General features: G+C 35.9%; 1 protein-coding gene across 1 annotated transcript; it reads left to right on the top strand.

The window, feature by feature from the left end:
- The first annotated feature begins 5,395 nt into the window (after window positions 1–5,395).
- LOC145726027 (uncharacterized) lies at window positions 5,396–6,418 on the top strand. The gene has a single exon (XM_081974961.1). The coding sequence runs from the start codon at window positions 5,396–5,398 to the stop codon at window positions 6,416–6,418; it is 1,023 nt and encodes a 340-aa protein (XP_081831087.1).
- The last annotated feature ends 10,438 nt before the right edge of the window (window positions 6,419–16,856 follow it).

Raw genomic sequence — 16,856 nt, 5'->3', positions numbered from 1 at the left:
TTCTGATCGGTCACTTTTTTGTCTTTTTGTTTCTCTTCATTCATTTTGTACTAGAGAGGTCCGTTTACATGGTGGTTTTCGTCTTTTCGTTATCTTTGTTATACCAGGTGTCCAAGAGCACCGTGGACATAGGAGATTAACATGGGTAAACGGTTTTGATTTTTTTGCGCCTGTACGGTTTATTTAATGGATAAACGCTTTGAATAAAAGTTGTAGAGCACATTTTCGGCTATCAACTTGTAATTTTTTTCAATACCGTAAATTGACTATTAAGACGCAAAACGGATCTAAAATTGGGAAATTTTAAATCGCGCGCCAAGCGGTCGTTAAGGAAAGTTTATATCCCGTCGTTACCAACCTTTTAAATATAATAATAATAGATATATTTGTTTATTTAGCTAATAGTTACTAATTACTTTGATTGTATTTTTAGATGCGCATCTATTAAAAAAAATAAAAAGTATATAGGGGTGTGTCATGTGACAGTGGCCAATACCAACTTTCTTATTTAAATACAACCCCCTGTATATTATAATTTTTTGGATTCTTCAGAAAATCTAGACATAATTCATGTAACAATGTCCCATATACCTATCTTCAACTGTTTCGGAAATATTAAGTGTTTTCAGATGTATTACAACAAGTAACATTAAAAAAAAGAAAATTATTTTATTTCACAATTCGCTACATTACACTCAATACTTATTTTCACTAACATTTTGAACATCTCTTACATTGAAATTAATGTTTTTTGTTTTTTTTTACATTATTTGTGAAATAAAATAATTTTCTTGTTTTAATATTATTTAGTAATACATCTGAAAACACTTATATTTCCGAAACAGTTGAAGATAGGCATGGGACATTGTACATGAATTAGTCTAGAATTTTCTGAAGAATCCAAAAAACTAATAATATACAGGGGGTTGTATTTAAAATAAGAAAGTTGTATCGGCCACTTCACATGACACCCCTATAAATTTTTATTTTTTTTTAATAAATGCGCATCTAAAAATACAAATACAACGTGTCCCAAGCCGTTTTCTCCCAACACGCTCTCATTTATCGTTATCGAATTTATCTCCATTTGCGCTGTTCCACACTGTATACAAAAAACCCACAACAGTAAGTATAGGTATACAATTCTAAATATTTTCAAAATGCGGACATATTTACAATGTGTTCGCGGTAAATGGACTTTAAACATTCTCACTGTATTACAATGTTTATACATTTTGGTAGCTGATTATAATTAAGAAGTCCTCTATACAGGGTGTCCGGAAAATACGTGTACAACGTTTGACGACAGACTCCTGACGTCAAAATATGTCGATCTAAGCCGACTTAGTTTTATCCAAAATTGTCTCGTTTAGCCGGTAGAGGGCGTCAAAAATTTGTAAAAATATTGGTTTTTACTAAATTACGTGAAAACCTGCTAATCAATTTTAATGAATTTTAGTATGTAGACTAATACTATAAAATGACGTTTTCTAGTAGTATAGTCACCGGCTGTAAATAAGTGGACGTGTTATAAAGGTGATATAATACGTCAACATTTCTCCTAATTTTTATATGAACGGCGTTTATGACAACCCAGATATTTTTGTCGAGTGACCGGAAGTATTTTGAAGCTATTTTACCTCTTTAATATTTTCCGTTGGATGAGCTGTTTCGCCAGAAAAAAAATATTTACAATTTATATTATATATTATTTATTTTTTTTAATTTTGGATATAACTAAGTCGGCTTAGATCGACATATTTTGACGTCAGGAGTCTGTCGTCAAACGTTGTACACGTATTTTCCGGACACCCTGTATAAAGGCAAATTTAGGCTTGATCTGTATTACAATGTCTTAAAATAATAAAATCATCACAATTTCTTGTGCTGTAACTATGGACCCCTCAGAAAAGGTGGTTATTTTTCTACACAGGTAGTCCGGCAGTAACCCCCGTTCTATTTTAAAAATAAACAAATACACATCAAACATTATCATCTGACGTACGGACAACATATTTAAAGTTTTCTGCATGGTACTTATTGGAAACATATCTGTTACACTTAAGGATGGTTCTCATCGCTCTGTTCTGTACGATCTCGAACTCCCGCACCTTAAAACTGGGTAGACTATAAAGAAGAGTGGAACAGAACTGCAAATGCGGCGAAAGCGATACTATTATATATCAATAGTTTGGTGTACAATGACAAATTTTTTCCAACTCTAGAAATAAAATTATTTTTCTTTGCATATTTCCTTAACGTATAGTCAGCATGAGCATGGAATGTTAGACATGGATCAAAATTACTCCCAAATACTTGATGTTTTGCTCATAAGATATGCTATGACCATTCATTTTCAGATCTATCTCGTCAATATTAAGCTATTCAAATTACATTTCTTCAAAATACTTTATCAGTAGCCACAGCCCAAAAATCTGGTAAGTGGCGTTTATAACCTCATTCAATGTCTCTACTCAACTTATTTACTTTGTAGCAAAATCCTTAAGAAAACACTAGTTTTGCTTGCAAATATTTAATGAGGATGACCGAATCACCTATCTCAATCAAGCCTCTCATAACACTACCAAACGATTTAAAGTGATGAAAACAGTGGACAATGAAGATCTTTGAAGATCTGAAGAGTTTCCTACTGTACAGGGACAACAACAAAGGGGCCAAATACTTCATTCAAAAGTGATGTGATTTAGCTTCAATGTGCTTAACTTCATGGACTATCATCATCAATCATCATCAGTGTTGCAACTAAAACTTAAAATGATTCAGTGTTGATATCTGACTTAAATCTCAAAATTTGATCAGACTGAAATGTGAAGGATCTTAAACTGGCTATAAACCTCTGAGAAACCCCTTCTAGGAACAGAATATGGACTTACACAGTCAAATTATCAGTCAGGTGACAAAAGTTCTTGGTATTGTCAGAAAACCAACTTTTCAATTGAGCTATCTACATGAGCTGTTCTATTCTAGGTTTAGGTATTAACATTATAGGTAATTGTGTTCTTTTTTCCACACACTCAATTGTTCCAAATAAAACTTTGTACAATGAACGTTTGTATTAATTATTTATTCACAGTTTAAGGTACAGTATACATTTTCTTCAAGTGAAAAGCTTAGGTACAATAGGTGGCAAAGAAAACTGGTCTTACCACATAAACAGCGATTGTTCCACAGATTAAGTGTGAGTGGTGTGAACTTTTCACCATACAAGCTATGCTAAAAACAACTTTGTCTTACTAACCTAATGTTTGTTTGGATAATAGTGGAGTTCCAATTAGCAAAGGTAGGTGAAATGTAGTTGTTTTGGCTGGAGGAGCTTTTTTCAAATAAATTTCCCTTGTAAATCAAACACAATTTATTTTCAGCTTTCGCTCCAAAACCCTCTTTTTCACATTGTTAACATCTAACCTAATTCTATTGTCTTCTGTCATTTTTCATTTTTGACAACTCCTTGACACACGCGACACTGTGGGAGAAACGCACGACTGACAGACACTAGAGATGGGCGCACACTTGTTCTGCACATTGGCCTGAACATGAAGGTCCACCTTGAAGGTCCCCTTCAAATCTGACAACTTCAGAGGACTGTTGTTCTTCGCTGTCTAACATTTCCGTGGGAAGCACACACAGTTTGGCAAATGACCGCTTCACAACTCCCTTGGCAGTCTTGACAGAAGCAACCCTAGCTATGCCATCAGCACCAAGATGAACTTTGATGATGCGACCCATCAGCCATTGTAGCGGTGGCGTGTGATCTTCTTTAAGCAGAAACAAGCTTCATCGTTTTAATACACCATCGTGAACGTGCGATTGCCATTTTGTCCTCACTTGGAGTTCGCTGACATATTCCAACGACCACCTGGTCCAAAAATGCTGTTTCAACTGCTGTACTCTTTGGAGGTGGGATAATCTGTCTCCTTGGTTTCTCGAATGTCGGCCTCTGGGAGTGACGTGAGTTCTCTTCCAATTAGGAAGTGGGATGGTGTAAGAGCAGTAAAATCGGATGGATCAGAGGAATCGGAGTTAGTGGGCGGGAGTTTAGGATAGCTTCTATTTCGATTAAAACCGTTAATAGCTGTTCATAAGTTAACGACGCGTTGCCTACTACTCTTTTTAAATGTGATTTACAAGACTTAATGCCAGCCTCCCAAATACCCCCAAAATGAGGCGACATACTCGGTATAAAATGTTAGGTTATATCTTGGTTTGAAACACTCTCTGATATGAAATTTTGTGAATTTTAAGAAATTTACCCAAAGCCGCCAGTTCATTTTTGGCCCCCACAAAATTGGTGCCGTTATCTGAATACACGTTTAATGGTTTTCCCCTTCTTCCAATAAATCTTTTAAAGGCAGCCATAAATGCTTCAGTGGTCAATTCGGTCACCAATTCAATGTGTACCGCCTTGGTCGCAAAACACACAAATAAACATATATAACACTTCGATTTTTTAGAGCCCCTACCTTTTCTATCTCTTATTAGTAATGGACCTGCAAAGTCAACACCCACATTACTGAAAGGTGGTGCAGGGTTCAGTCTGGATTCAGGTAAAGGACCCATCACAGGAGCCTTTATCCTTGGATTGGCTCTAAAACATTTCACACATTTAAACACGGTAGCTCTCGCAAGACTTCTACCTCTAAGAGGCCAGTATCTTTGACGAATGGAGGATAACAATAATTGTGGACCAGCATGCAAGAGTCTTAGATGTTCGAAAGAAAATAAAAGCTTAGTTAGAGGATGGCTATGTGCAAGAACTATAGGGTATTTCCTTTCATATTTGACATTGGCAAGTGTAAGTCTTCCCCCCACCCTCAAAACACCCCCTTTATCCAGAAAAGGATTTAATTTGTTTAGTTTTGTTACCAGTTCTCTAGCATTTGAATCTAAATTCCCTTCTCCTTGTCGATTTGAAGCCTCCTGTCAAAATGTAAAATTGTGTGGTGTTTCAACTTACACTTTTTGCACGCAAAATTAGATTGACATGACCTTGAGGCATGACCACACCGTAAACAGTTAAAACACAATCTTAACTCTTGAACCTTTTTTACCCTTGAATCAACTGGCAATTTAGAAACTCTACACAACTTTGAATATAATGAGAACCACCGCAAACAACACACTTGACTGTTGGACTATTATTTAGAGTTGCCAACCCATAAACTGGTCTATTTTTATAGTTACTACTAGCTTTATTTGTGCTTTGACTCCACTCACCTGAAGTCTTTCCACCTCTGGCCAGGAGGCTGGCCTAGAGGAAAGGGTGAAAAAGGCGACAGTTGCGCTATACACCTGCAGAAGAACCATTGGCAAACAATGGGGCCTGAGACCCAGCATTGTTCATTGGTTATACACGACGGTCGTAAGACCCACACTTATGTATGGATCATTAGTATGGTGGCCAGCCCTATGCAAGGAGGTTAACCGAAAAAGGGTGGGAAAAGTACAGCGACTAGCTGCCGTTCTCACGACGGGGTGTCTTAAGACAACCCCGACAAAAGCCCTGGAAATGATCTTACATCTAACTCCATTAGACCTATATGGAAAGGAGTGCGCAGCCAGCGCTGCTCTCAGACTCAATGCAGTCTCACGATGGCCTAAAGTAAACTACGGCCACTCCAAGATTCTGAAAGAATTTAATCTCACCTTAATAAACACAGACTACACGAAACCCACCCCGATGTTCGACCGCAATTTCGCAGTGGACATTCCGTCCAGAGAAAAATTGACGGCGAACCTAGTTAAGCCAAATGGGACGCTTTTTTATACAGATGGCTCAAAACTAGAGGGGAGAGTAGGAAGTGGAGTCTTCTCAGAGTCCCCACCTCTCAATCTATCATTTCGGTTGCCGGAATACTGTAGTGTTTTCCAGGCAGAAATGGTAGCTATAAATGAAGCAGCCAAATGGGTACTTCAAAGTGGACTTGAGTCTAATGAAATATCTATTCTAAGTGACAGCCAAGCTGTCATCAAGTCTCTAAACTCGGTCTACCTGACCTCAAAGGCGGCTATACAATGCCGTGAAGCCTTAAATGAGCTGGCGACTAAAGTAAGAGTCAATGTTGTATGGGTACCCGGACACAGGGACATAACAGGCAACTGCATGGCGAACGAATTAGCAAGAGCTGGTACAAAGCTCGCGGCTATATCCGCTAATACTATACCAGGGGCACCTATCGCTGAACGAAGGTCGCTCCTCCGGAAGGCAATACTCCGCCTAACCACCTTAGGTGGCGGGAGGAGCGTTCTTGCACCTCGTCAAGACAGGTATGGCCGGAGCTTAACCTGCGACGCACTAAAGATATTTTATCTCTTTCCAGAAACTCCATTGGAAACGCGATTGCGGCCATTACTGGACACTGGCTTGGAGGATGCCATGCTGCACGTATGGGAATCCTAGAACAAAATGACTTCTGCAGAAGCTGTCGAGATGAGGAGGAGGAAGAGACGATGGTCCACTTACTCTGTCACTGCCCTGCCCTATCCAGAAAAGATTTTCTGCTATGGGACAGCCCCTTTTTGACAACCTATCCGATCTTCAGTCGGTTGGCATCAAAAGCCTCATGCAGTTTATTAACAGCAGCTACTGGTTTTCACGATAATGGTGGGGGTGGTAACCACCCCATACGGCATCACAACGGGCCTCTGGCCTATGTGGGTTCCACCCCGGACCACCGTGTTAACCTAACCTAACCTAACCTCTGGCCACCTCCAAAGTCTCTAACATGTCTGCTCTCCTCCTTAAGAAATCCAAGAACTCCTCTAAAGTCGGAAGAACATTTTCCTCTACACTCAAATTTAAACTTCCAGCTTGTTCCCCTCTTAGTAATTTTATATCTGCAGACAAAACCTTTTTTTCCTCCCACTCCCTTTCTGTTTTTTTATCCAATTTTGCACTCAAGATAAATATCAATAATGAGTCCCTTGAATCAGTTGGTTGTTTTAATGTTTTAAGGCTTTGTATATGTTTTGACACTGAATCAACCATCACTCGTAAGTTAACACTGGACTCAACTGTTACATGGGGTAAATGAACTAAGGCTTTAATGTGATTTTGGATAAGGACATTATTGTTATTATATCTTGTACACAACATATTCCAAGCAATATGATAGTTACTATCAGTTGTTTCCACTCCTCGTATAACCTGAGCTGCACCACCCTCCAGTGATGCTCGTAGATAATGAAACTTTTGTACATTACTCAGGGACACATTTGAATTAATGAGAGAATGAAACAACTCTCTAAACTCTAACCAATTTTTTATACTCACCAGAGAATTTTGTAAGATTTATTGGAGGAAGCTTTAACCCTTGATATGGTAACTCACCACATGCAATACCACTGGTGACATTGGGCAACATTGGGGTGTTTGTACTGACAATATTATCACTAGTTATGGGCATAACAAAATAAATGTCAATTATTCCTTTTGCCTCTGCACTTAATTCAAAAAACACATCCTCAAACCCAGCTCTTTCCTCAAGTTGATCCATAGGATCGATAGACATTAAGTCAATTTCAGTTTGAATGTCATCAAACTCCCCAAGTTCAGAATACTTATCAAGACGTTTCTGAAGCTCTATAATCACTTGTTTGTCAGTTGATTGTATATCTAACTTAAATTTGGTTTGCTTTGCTGTTTCCAAATAAGTTTTAAATAAAGTTTGTTTTGATTTAATAACACCACTTTTTTTAACTAAAAGTTTAAGTTCATCCTTGTCCTTTTCCTGCATGATTACTCGAGATTAACACTACTCTACACTTAGAAAACACCTTAAATTTGGAAATATGTAAGCAGCTAGCATTAAGGCACTTAAAATTACTGCTTACCACCTCTGTTTTCGAGAAGCTCGGAAATAAAAGCTATCATAGGGCACGAAAAGGATATCACAGGAACTCACGTGTTTTGCTTATTGGTTAAGTCGCTTTTTTGGACTTGGACTCTAGACTGGGCTTCACAATTTGCACACTATGACGTTGAGGAACTTCCATACACCACTTAGAATCCGGCTCGACGAAGGACCATGTTTTGGCTGGAGGAGCTTTTTTCAAATAAATTTCCCTTGTAAATCAAACACAATTTATTTTCAGCTTTCGCTCCAAAACCCTCTTTTTCACATTGTTAACATCTAACCTAATTCTATTGTCTTCTGTCATTTTTCATTTTTGACAACTCCTTGACACACGCGACACTGTGGAGAAACGCACGACTGACAGACACTATAGATGGGCGCACACTTGTTCTGCACATTGGCCTGAACAGTAGTGATTGAAAGTCTCTAAAGAGAAACAACTTGCTTCTAATTCAATACACCATTTCACAGGACATACCTACCTTTACCAATCAAATGTGAACTCGAGTTCACATTACTTGCAAATAAACTATTTTGGTTAGTAGACATTTTACAAGTATCCTGGTAGGTGAATGATGTTCAAATTAACTAATAAAGCTAATTAAATATCAGTACTTACCTTACCCTGTAGAACTAGGGAATAACATTGATAATCAGTTATAAAAAATGCCTTTTTATTAACATGATGCAATATAAAACCACTTAAACACTATGGTGTGTAACAACACTACAAAACAGAAGGATACAATAAAACTAGCAGTCACATAGGTCACTAAATCGCATCACTTTTGAGGGAAGTAATTGACCTCTTTTGTGGTCCCTGTATAGTAAAGCATTCCTTGTCCACTGTTTTTATCAATTTAAATCGTTTAAAGTGCTATGAAAAGGCTTGAGATAGGTGATTCGGTCGTCCTCATTAAATATTTGCAAGCAAAACCAGTGTTTTCTTAAAGAACTTAGGTACAAAATAAATAAGTTGGGTAGACATTGATGGCCGGATATGAATTTTCCTTAACGACCGCTTGGTGCGAGATTCCGAATTTTAGAGCCGTTTTGCGTCTTAATGATCAAATCTACGGTATTGAAAAAATTACAAGTTGATAGCCGAAAATGTGCTCTACAAATTTATCTAAAGCGTTTTTCCATTAAATGAACGGTACAAGCGCAAAAAAATCAAAACCGTTTTCCCATGTTAATCTCCTATGTCCAGGGTGCTCTTGGACACCTGGTATAAGAAATTAACATTGTTAGGTCCAAACGCCGTATCTTCTCGAGGAATTGCTTTATTCCAATCCAAACTGCTGAATGCTAAAAGAAATTTCTATGAGATCTATAACAGTTCATCTAACTGAGACATGATTTTTAGTCCTTTAATATCTTTTTAATAGGGGAATAATATTTATTAAGATATTATTATTTATTTATAGGTTAGATAAATTTTTGCATTTGCCAGCTCTACTACATTTTGTCATAAATAGCTGAGAGCGACCTTTCTGGTTTGGTTCATCAAAATTGATATATCAAAATTTATATTAAATTTTTACTTACAGTAGGTGCTTTAAAAAGACTGGGCCAGGTTTCACATGCCAACTTCCTGGCTATTCTATCCGAAGAATAACCAGTTTTATACCCCGGAACAAAACAACTTCTGTCCAGTCTAACTTTCCTTTCACTCATTTTGGTAATCTTAGGAATATATTCCGGATATCGACTGTGTTTGATAAACGAATTCACAAAATTGTAAAATCTTCCATATAACACCACGTTAAAAATGCCTCGCAGACTTCTGATGCGCCACCTATATCAAAAATTTCGAACCACAATAAAAGTAGGGACAGAAATTTTAAAATGAGGCTATGTCGATTTAACTCCTTCTTTCAGCCCTCCATACCCCAACCATATGTATAACCTCTAATGTATATGGCCCCACACCGCCGCACACTGGTTCGTTCTTATGGGCGTATGTGGCCAAAACCTCTATTTTATTAAATCAGTCAAAAGCAATGTACCAGTTTATATTTTTTAGCTATTATATATTACTATATCTGTTCATATTGTGATAATATAAAATTGGTAATATACAGGGGCACCCGGAAATAAGTCCTTATTTATTAGACATTCAAAGCTATTATTGTTATATGAAAAAATATCGGCTATATATTTCTAAATAAATGAATTACATATTACATTTTATGTAAGTACCAATAGATGACAGGAAGTTAAAAGCCTATATTTGTTATCAGTATGTACTAATAGAAACTAAAAAAACTCTCCAAGAAACTCCGTTATTATGGACCAATTTAAGAAATTCAAAACAAGAAATAAATATCTCTTAGTATAATCTACAAGGTGTCACTATTTTTTTTCATAGTCTTTTCTTCAACGACAGCTATAGATTTTTTTTTTATTTAATTGAAACATATGGTTATTTTCATTTCATATCATAGATCCTTTTGAGTCCGTTTGATGGATTCAGCAGTATACCAAAATTGATTTCTTTTTTACATTTATAATAAAAAATGCAAATTTCTATTTATAAATCTATTCATTATTAATATTACATAATAATTATAGTAAATATTACACCCTTATATCATGCCATTCATTCTTTTTTTTTGAGTTTTTAATTCGGTTTACAGCTTTGCGTTCGGAATTCCATTTTTGCGGGGTGTCTTACGATACGGTTTGTATAGGTTTTACTTAATATACTCGTATATATTTAACAGAAATCGACAACAGATTGGACAGTTTTTACAATACTTAGCTAGCCTAATAAGTAGGGAGAAAATTACACTGCAGAATAACATAAAAAAGTCTATTAAAAATTTATTTTATCTAGAAGGTTTATAGAATCACCGTACAGTTCTGTTTCGTTTTTTGTTCTGCCATTTATTTATTTTTTCGCTATAACCCTTCTTATTACACTTTTTTGAAATTTTTTTCAAATAACGGAGTTATGCACTCGTTTCGTTTTTAAAACAGTTTTGGAGGAATATCTCCCTCAAATGACTTTTTTGTTCAAACGGACGGACTGTTTAGCGGCCGTGAAATGTACTTTTACGGCCGGAGTCAATAGCAACGGCCGAAAAAAAAAAAATCTAAAAATTAAATTAACAATCACTATATGTCACCGACTACGCTTATGGTTGCGGGTTACGATTTCTCTATGTGACCACTGTGTGCACCATTTACAACAGTACACCCATCCACATCAGTACGGCAATCTTTGTCCCCCAATTTCATTTGCGCGTATATGAAAAAATGGAAAATATTTCTGACAAGAGTCTGTTTATTATTTAACGTCACATCAACAATGCATAACAATAAACGTCACCGTGATTGTTGAAGACCCTACTCATTCATCAAAAATTAAGAATTTCTAAATAAATATCGTTTGAACAAAAAATTTTGTGTACACTTCGGTCGTGAAATAATTTTTTCGTTCTCAAGATTGTTGTCCTCGGCCGTAAGACGGCCTCGGACGCCAAACTTTCTTTCGGCCGAAAAAATACCATTTCACGGCCTAGATATGCAAATAACTATTTAGGGCAAAAGTGCCCTGAAGCAATCTTGTAGGGAATTTAATTCACTACAATTCTTCTTATTTCACTTTATTGATATTTTTTGAAATAACGGAGTTATGCACTCGCTTCGTTTTTTTAAAACAGTTTTGGAGGCATATCTCAGTCAAATGACATTTAGGGCAAAAGTACCCTGATGTAATCTTGTAGAGAATTTAAATCTCTACAAGATTACATAATCTATTACACTTTTTTTTATATTTTTTCAAATAACGGAGTTATGCACTCGTTTCATTTTTGAAATAGTTTTGAGGGAATATCTCCCTTAAATGACCTTTTAGGGCAAAAGTGTCCTAACTTTTGAGTACCTAGAAAGGCAATTCCATTTTTTCCTTTACATATCAGTGATTTTAAGTGTTTAGCGCCATCTATACGTGGCTGCTTGAACTTGTACAACCAACAACTGAATTGAAGAGAATACCTAGAAAGGCAATGATGCCCTTTCCATTTTTTCCTTTACCTGGCAGTGATTTTCAGTGTTCACCGCCATCTATACGTGGCTGCTTGAACTTGTACAATCAACCCCTGAACTGAAGAGAGTACCTAGAAAGGCAATGTTATGCCCTTTCCATTTTTCCTTTACAAATCAGTGATTTTGTGGCGGTCGCTATGCCTTTCCCTGACCACCTGGAGCCAACCTTGTCCACCGGTAGTTCCACGGCATCACAGACTTTAATTCAGTGACGTATTCAGCAACCGTTTGGCAATTGTTATTGTTGACTGCCAGTAAAGACTTGAGCATTTTATGGTGGAAGGTAGACAACTTACAGTAAAAACAATCAGATCACAAACCACTTATTTATGCATTGCAACAGAGAGCAGATAAAGCTTCACCTCGTCAATTGCGCCACTTGGATTTTATAAGTCAATTTGCAACTTCAATAGCTAACGTTTCAGGAGATGACAACCTTATTGCAGACGCTTTTTCCAGAGTAGATGAAATCAACATGCCGGTGATCATCTCCACAGAAGATCTTGCTCGGGAGCAAACCACTGATTCAGAGCTTCCTCACATCTTGAATTCTTCAAGATCGTCATTGAAGTTGCAACGTTTGCAACTTGATGATTCAGAAAACCTCATCTTCTGCGATACATCAACTCCTGAGATCCGTCCTTATGTTCCCGTTTCACTCAGGAAAAAGGTTTTTGAAAACACACACAACTTATCACATCCAAGTGGTCGAGCAACACGTAAATTAATACAAAAACACTTTGTTTGGCCAAGTATGAACATGATGTTGCTGAATGGGCAAGAACTTGTCTACCTTGTCAAAAAAGTAAAGTACACAAGCACACCAAAAACCCTGTTGGACATTTTAACATACCAAATTGTCGATTTGCTCATGTTCATCTTGATTTAGTTGGACCTTTACCAGTATCCAGAGGATTTCGTTACTGTTTAACTGTTATTGATCGTTTCACACGTTGGCCAGAAGCTATTCCAATTAAGGACATCACTGCGGACACGGTTATCACTGTTTTTTACACTCATTGGATTTCACGTTTTGGAGCTCCTGTCACCATCACCACCGACCGAGGATCGCAATTTGAATCGCAAATTTTTACAGCTTTAACCAATTTAATAGGTTCCAAGAGGATTCGTACAACAGCTTACCACCCGGCTTCCAATGGAATGGTGGAACGTTGGCATCGTTCTCTGAAGCCTCTATCATGTGCCATGGTAACAGTGAATGGGTTGACGTTTTGCCTACCGTTCTTTTAGGACTAGGATATGTTCTACAGTTCAGCAGATAATATCATTTTGCCAACTATTAAAGTAAATGTTAAAGCTGCTGATGGATCATTTCTGATAGTTCGTTGTTTACTTGACAGTGGTTCTCAAATGTCTTTAGTATCAAGTGAGTTTGTTAATAAACTTAAAGTAAAGTCTTTCAAAAACCAACTAAACTTTTTGGGGTTCTCTGAAAAAGTTACTTCAATCAACAAGTGTATATTATTAAATATTAAATCGAAATACGATCATTTTGAATTCAATGTAAAATGTGGCATAGTTGATAAAATAACTTCAATACCTCAATTTGAGATGAAATCATGAAAAACATTTCATATGCCATATCATATTGTTTTATCAGATCCTGAGTTTTCAAAACCAGGTAAAATACACTTATTGTTCTCTGCTGACATATTTTTTAACTCTTTGTTAGTTAAGAGAATGCAATTTGATAATCGCATTGTTTTGCAAAACACTTTGCTTGGTTATGTTGTTGGGGCAATGGTACCTACAAAATCAAAGGTGGCTTGTAATTCAGAGTTTTTAAGCAATTTAGTGTGTCGAGGTGAAGATTCGAGAAGGTTTTGGGAAATGGAAAGGGTACCACAGATTTATCCTGATTATTTCCTTCATTGTACCAGGAGCCAATCAAATTCCGAGAACCTTTCTAGTTCCACCAATGGAAACCGTTTTATACTGATTATTTCCCTCATTGTACTAGCAGCCAATAAAATTCAATGAACCTTTCTAGTTCGACCAATGAGAGCCGTTATATACTGAATAAATCCCTAGTTGCTAAAATTTTACACTGAATAAACACCTCCTACCTTTTTCGAATACGTTTTTTTGAAGAACATTTGATATTAAACGAAACGGGATTTAGATACATATAAAATTTAAGCTATTTTCTTCAATATTAACAATTAATAAATCACTATAACGTGGTTTCCATTAAAAAATTACATAAATTAAAATATTATGACGTCTGATTGTCAATCTGAAATGTAAACAAAAATATACATGGCTGAACGAAAATCTGTCGTCTGCTGGGGTGAGTTCAATATTATCATTAATTTCATCACGTTTAGTTAGTATTTGTGTTCTAACTAAGGTGATTTCTTGTTAATAAACTAAAATGTGAGTTTTCAGGAAATAATCTTGACATATACCCCTCGGCGTTCACGTTTTATCACGTAAAATGTGCATTGGTAGGTTTTTTGTAAAATTTTTCTTTTAGGCAAATGGTTTCGACTAAATAATTCTTTGGAAAAAATCCTTCGACCTGCGGTCTCAGGATTTTATCGTCGAATTGTTTAGTCTCAATCATTTTCCAAGCAAAATTTTGCAAAAAAATCATCTATACACAGTTTACCCGATAAAACATGAACGTCTCGGGATATAACCTATGAAAATAATACAAATTCTTACCCTTTAGCAGCAAATGCTTTATTGAACAACACTTATGTTGATGACATTTTGACAGGTTCAAACTTTATTGAAGGACTAATGAACTTAAAAAATCAACTTATTCAACTATTACAGTTAGGTTCGTTTGAATTGCATAAGTAGTGTTCAAATGATGTCTGTGCTTCATGACATTTCTAAAGAAAAATGACATTTAGCTGAAATTGACATGTTAAAAACATATTCTATTGTTAAAGCTTTGAGTCTAACATATATTCCAAGTTTAGATTCTTTCAAAGTTACTCCTCCTTCTATAAATGTATAACCAAAAGACAAGTTTTGAGTTTTGTCTCTAAGTTTTCCGACCCTTTGGGTTTAGTGGGGCCTGTTATAGTAACAGCTTAAATTAGAATGGGATGAAGTTATGCCAAGTGAAATATTAGAAAAATGGAAGTGTTTTGCTTTACAGATTTCTTCAATGAGTCCTATTCATATAAATAGATGTTTACATTTTTCTGACTCAATGTATGTTGAATTAATAGGATACTGTGACGCTTCTCAAGTTGCTTATGGTGCAGTTCTGTATTAACGTGTTTTCAAGTTTATGTCAATATTTTATGCTCTAAATCAAGATATGTCCCGCTTAACAAAGGTGTTACCATGCCAAGATTAGAGCTTAATAGTGCTTTGTTATTAACAAACTTAGCAAGCACCGTGTATGCTTTAATCAAGAATAAAATAACAAATGTTTTTCTTTATTCTGATTCAACTATAACATGGTTAAAAACTGAGACTATAAAATTAAATCCATATGTTGCCAATCGTGTAGAAAAAATCAATAGTTTGAATTCTAATTTTGAGTGGTTATATATATATACAAAGGAGAATCCAGCAGACATTTTGTTCAGAGGAATTGCACCTGAAGACATTTCCAATAGTAAATTGTGGTTCCATGGTCCGAATGCTCTGTCTGACAGAGGTTCATGTTAAATTTCCAATAAATATTCCATAACCTATTCCAGAACAAAAGGTTGTTCATATAACTATTCCAATTGAAAATGATTCTTTTCCGTATCAATTTTCAGAATTTTCAAAATTACAGAGGGTTGTTGCATACATGTAAAGGTTTGTTAACAATATCAAAAGTAAGAGTAAAGTTACTGGAAATCTGCAAATTGCTGAATTAAACAGAGCGCTATTATGCATAATAAAACAAGTGCAATTTTCTGCCTTTCAAAATGAAATTCAGTGCCTAAATAAAAGGTTAACAGTAAAATCGAAAGTTAGTTCACTGGCACTTTTTCTATATTTAGATAACATTTTACGCGTTGGGGGGAGGCTGCAAAATGCAAAAGTCCAATAACATCCAATTATTTTACCGAAAGGTAACCATATAACAACGCTTTTGATCAGGAGGGGACATTTCATGCTTTTATATGCTGGTCCTAAGTAAGTGCTTAGCTCTCTCAATTTAAAGTATTGGCTTATAAATGGCCAGTGTGAAGTCAAGAAAGTAATCCACAAATGTATAGTTTGCTCAGTGTTCACAACAACTTATGGGACATCTTCTTCAAGATAGAGTAGAGCAGGCCAGACCCTTTGAAAAAACTGGTATGGATTTTTCTGGTCCATTTGACATAAAACAATCCAGACTGAGAAAGGCTATTATCAGTAAAGCTTACGTCTTACTTTTCGTTTGTTTTGCCACAAAAGCCATTCATATGGAGCTTGTTTCTGATATGACTTCTGAGACTTTTTTACGGGCATTTAAAAGATTTATACTCAGACGTGGCAAACCACACAAATTGTTTTTGTGATAATGGTTCAACGTTTAAGGGTGCAAAAAATAAGATTGATCAATGTAAACACCTTTTTGAAGCCGAGATCAAGAACAAAGTCACTTTATTTGCATTGGATGAAAAAATTTAATTTTATTTTATCCCAAGCTATTTACCAGTCTTTGGTGGATTATGGGAAGCGGGGGTTAAAAGTGCAAAACATTACTTAAAACGGGTAGTGGAAAACTCAAATATAACTTATGAAGAGTAATAATCGAAATTGAAGGTATATTAAATTCTAGATCAATAACACCACTGTCAAGTGACCCTTTTGATTTATCATATTTAACTCCAGGGCATTTTTTAATTGGTGCTCCCATAACTTTATTTCCTGAGCCTAATTATACAGTTATTCTTAGCAACCGATTAAAATTTTGGAAATTATGTTCCCAAATGCAGCAACATTTGTGGTACAGATGGCATAAGG

This window comes from Ips typographus, linkage group LG3 (assembly GCF_016097725.1).
Source record: "Ips typographus isolate SLU linkage group LG3, UJ_Ityp_2.0, whole genome shotgun sequence".
In the NCBI taxonomy this organism is placed as follows: Eukaryota; Metazoa; Arthropoda; class Insecta; order Coleoptera; family Curculionidae; genus Ips; species Ips typographus.
The sequence above is the reverse complement of the archived record's forward strand: the minus strand, read 5'-3'. Positions and strand labels throughout refer to the sequence as shown.

Bases quoted from the DNA above. Each gene is read 5' to 3' on its own strand.
- LOC145726027 (XM_081974961.1), top strand. From the start codon at position 5,396: ATGTATGGATCATTAGTATGGTGGCCAGCCCTATGCAAGGAGGTTAAC.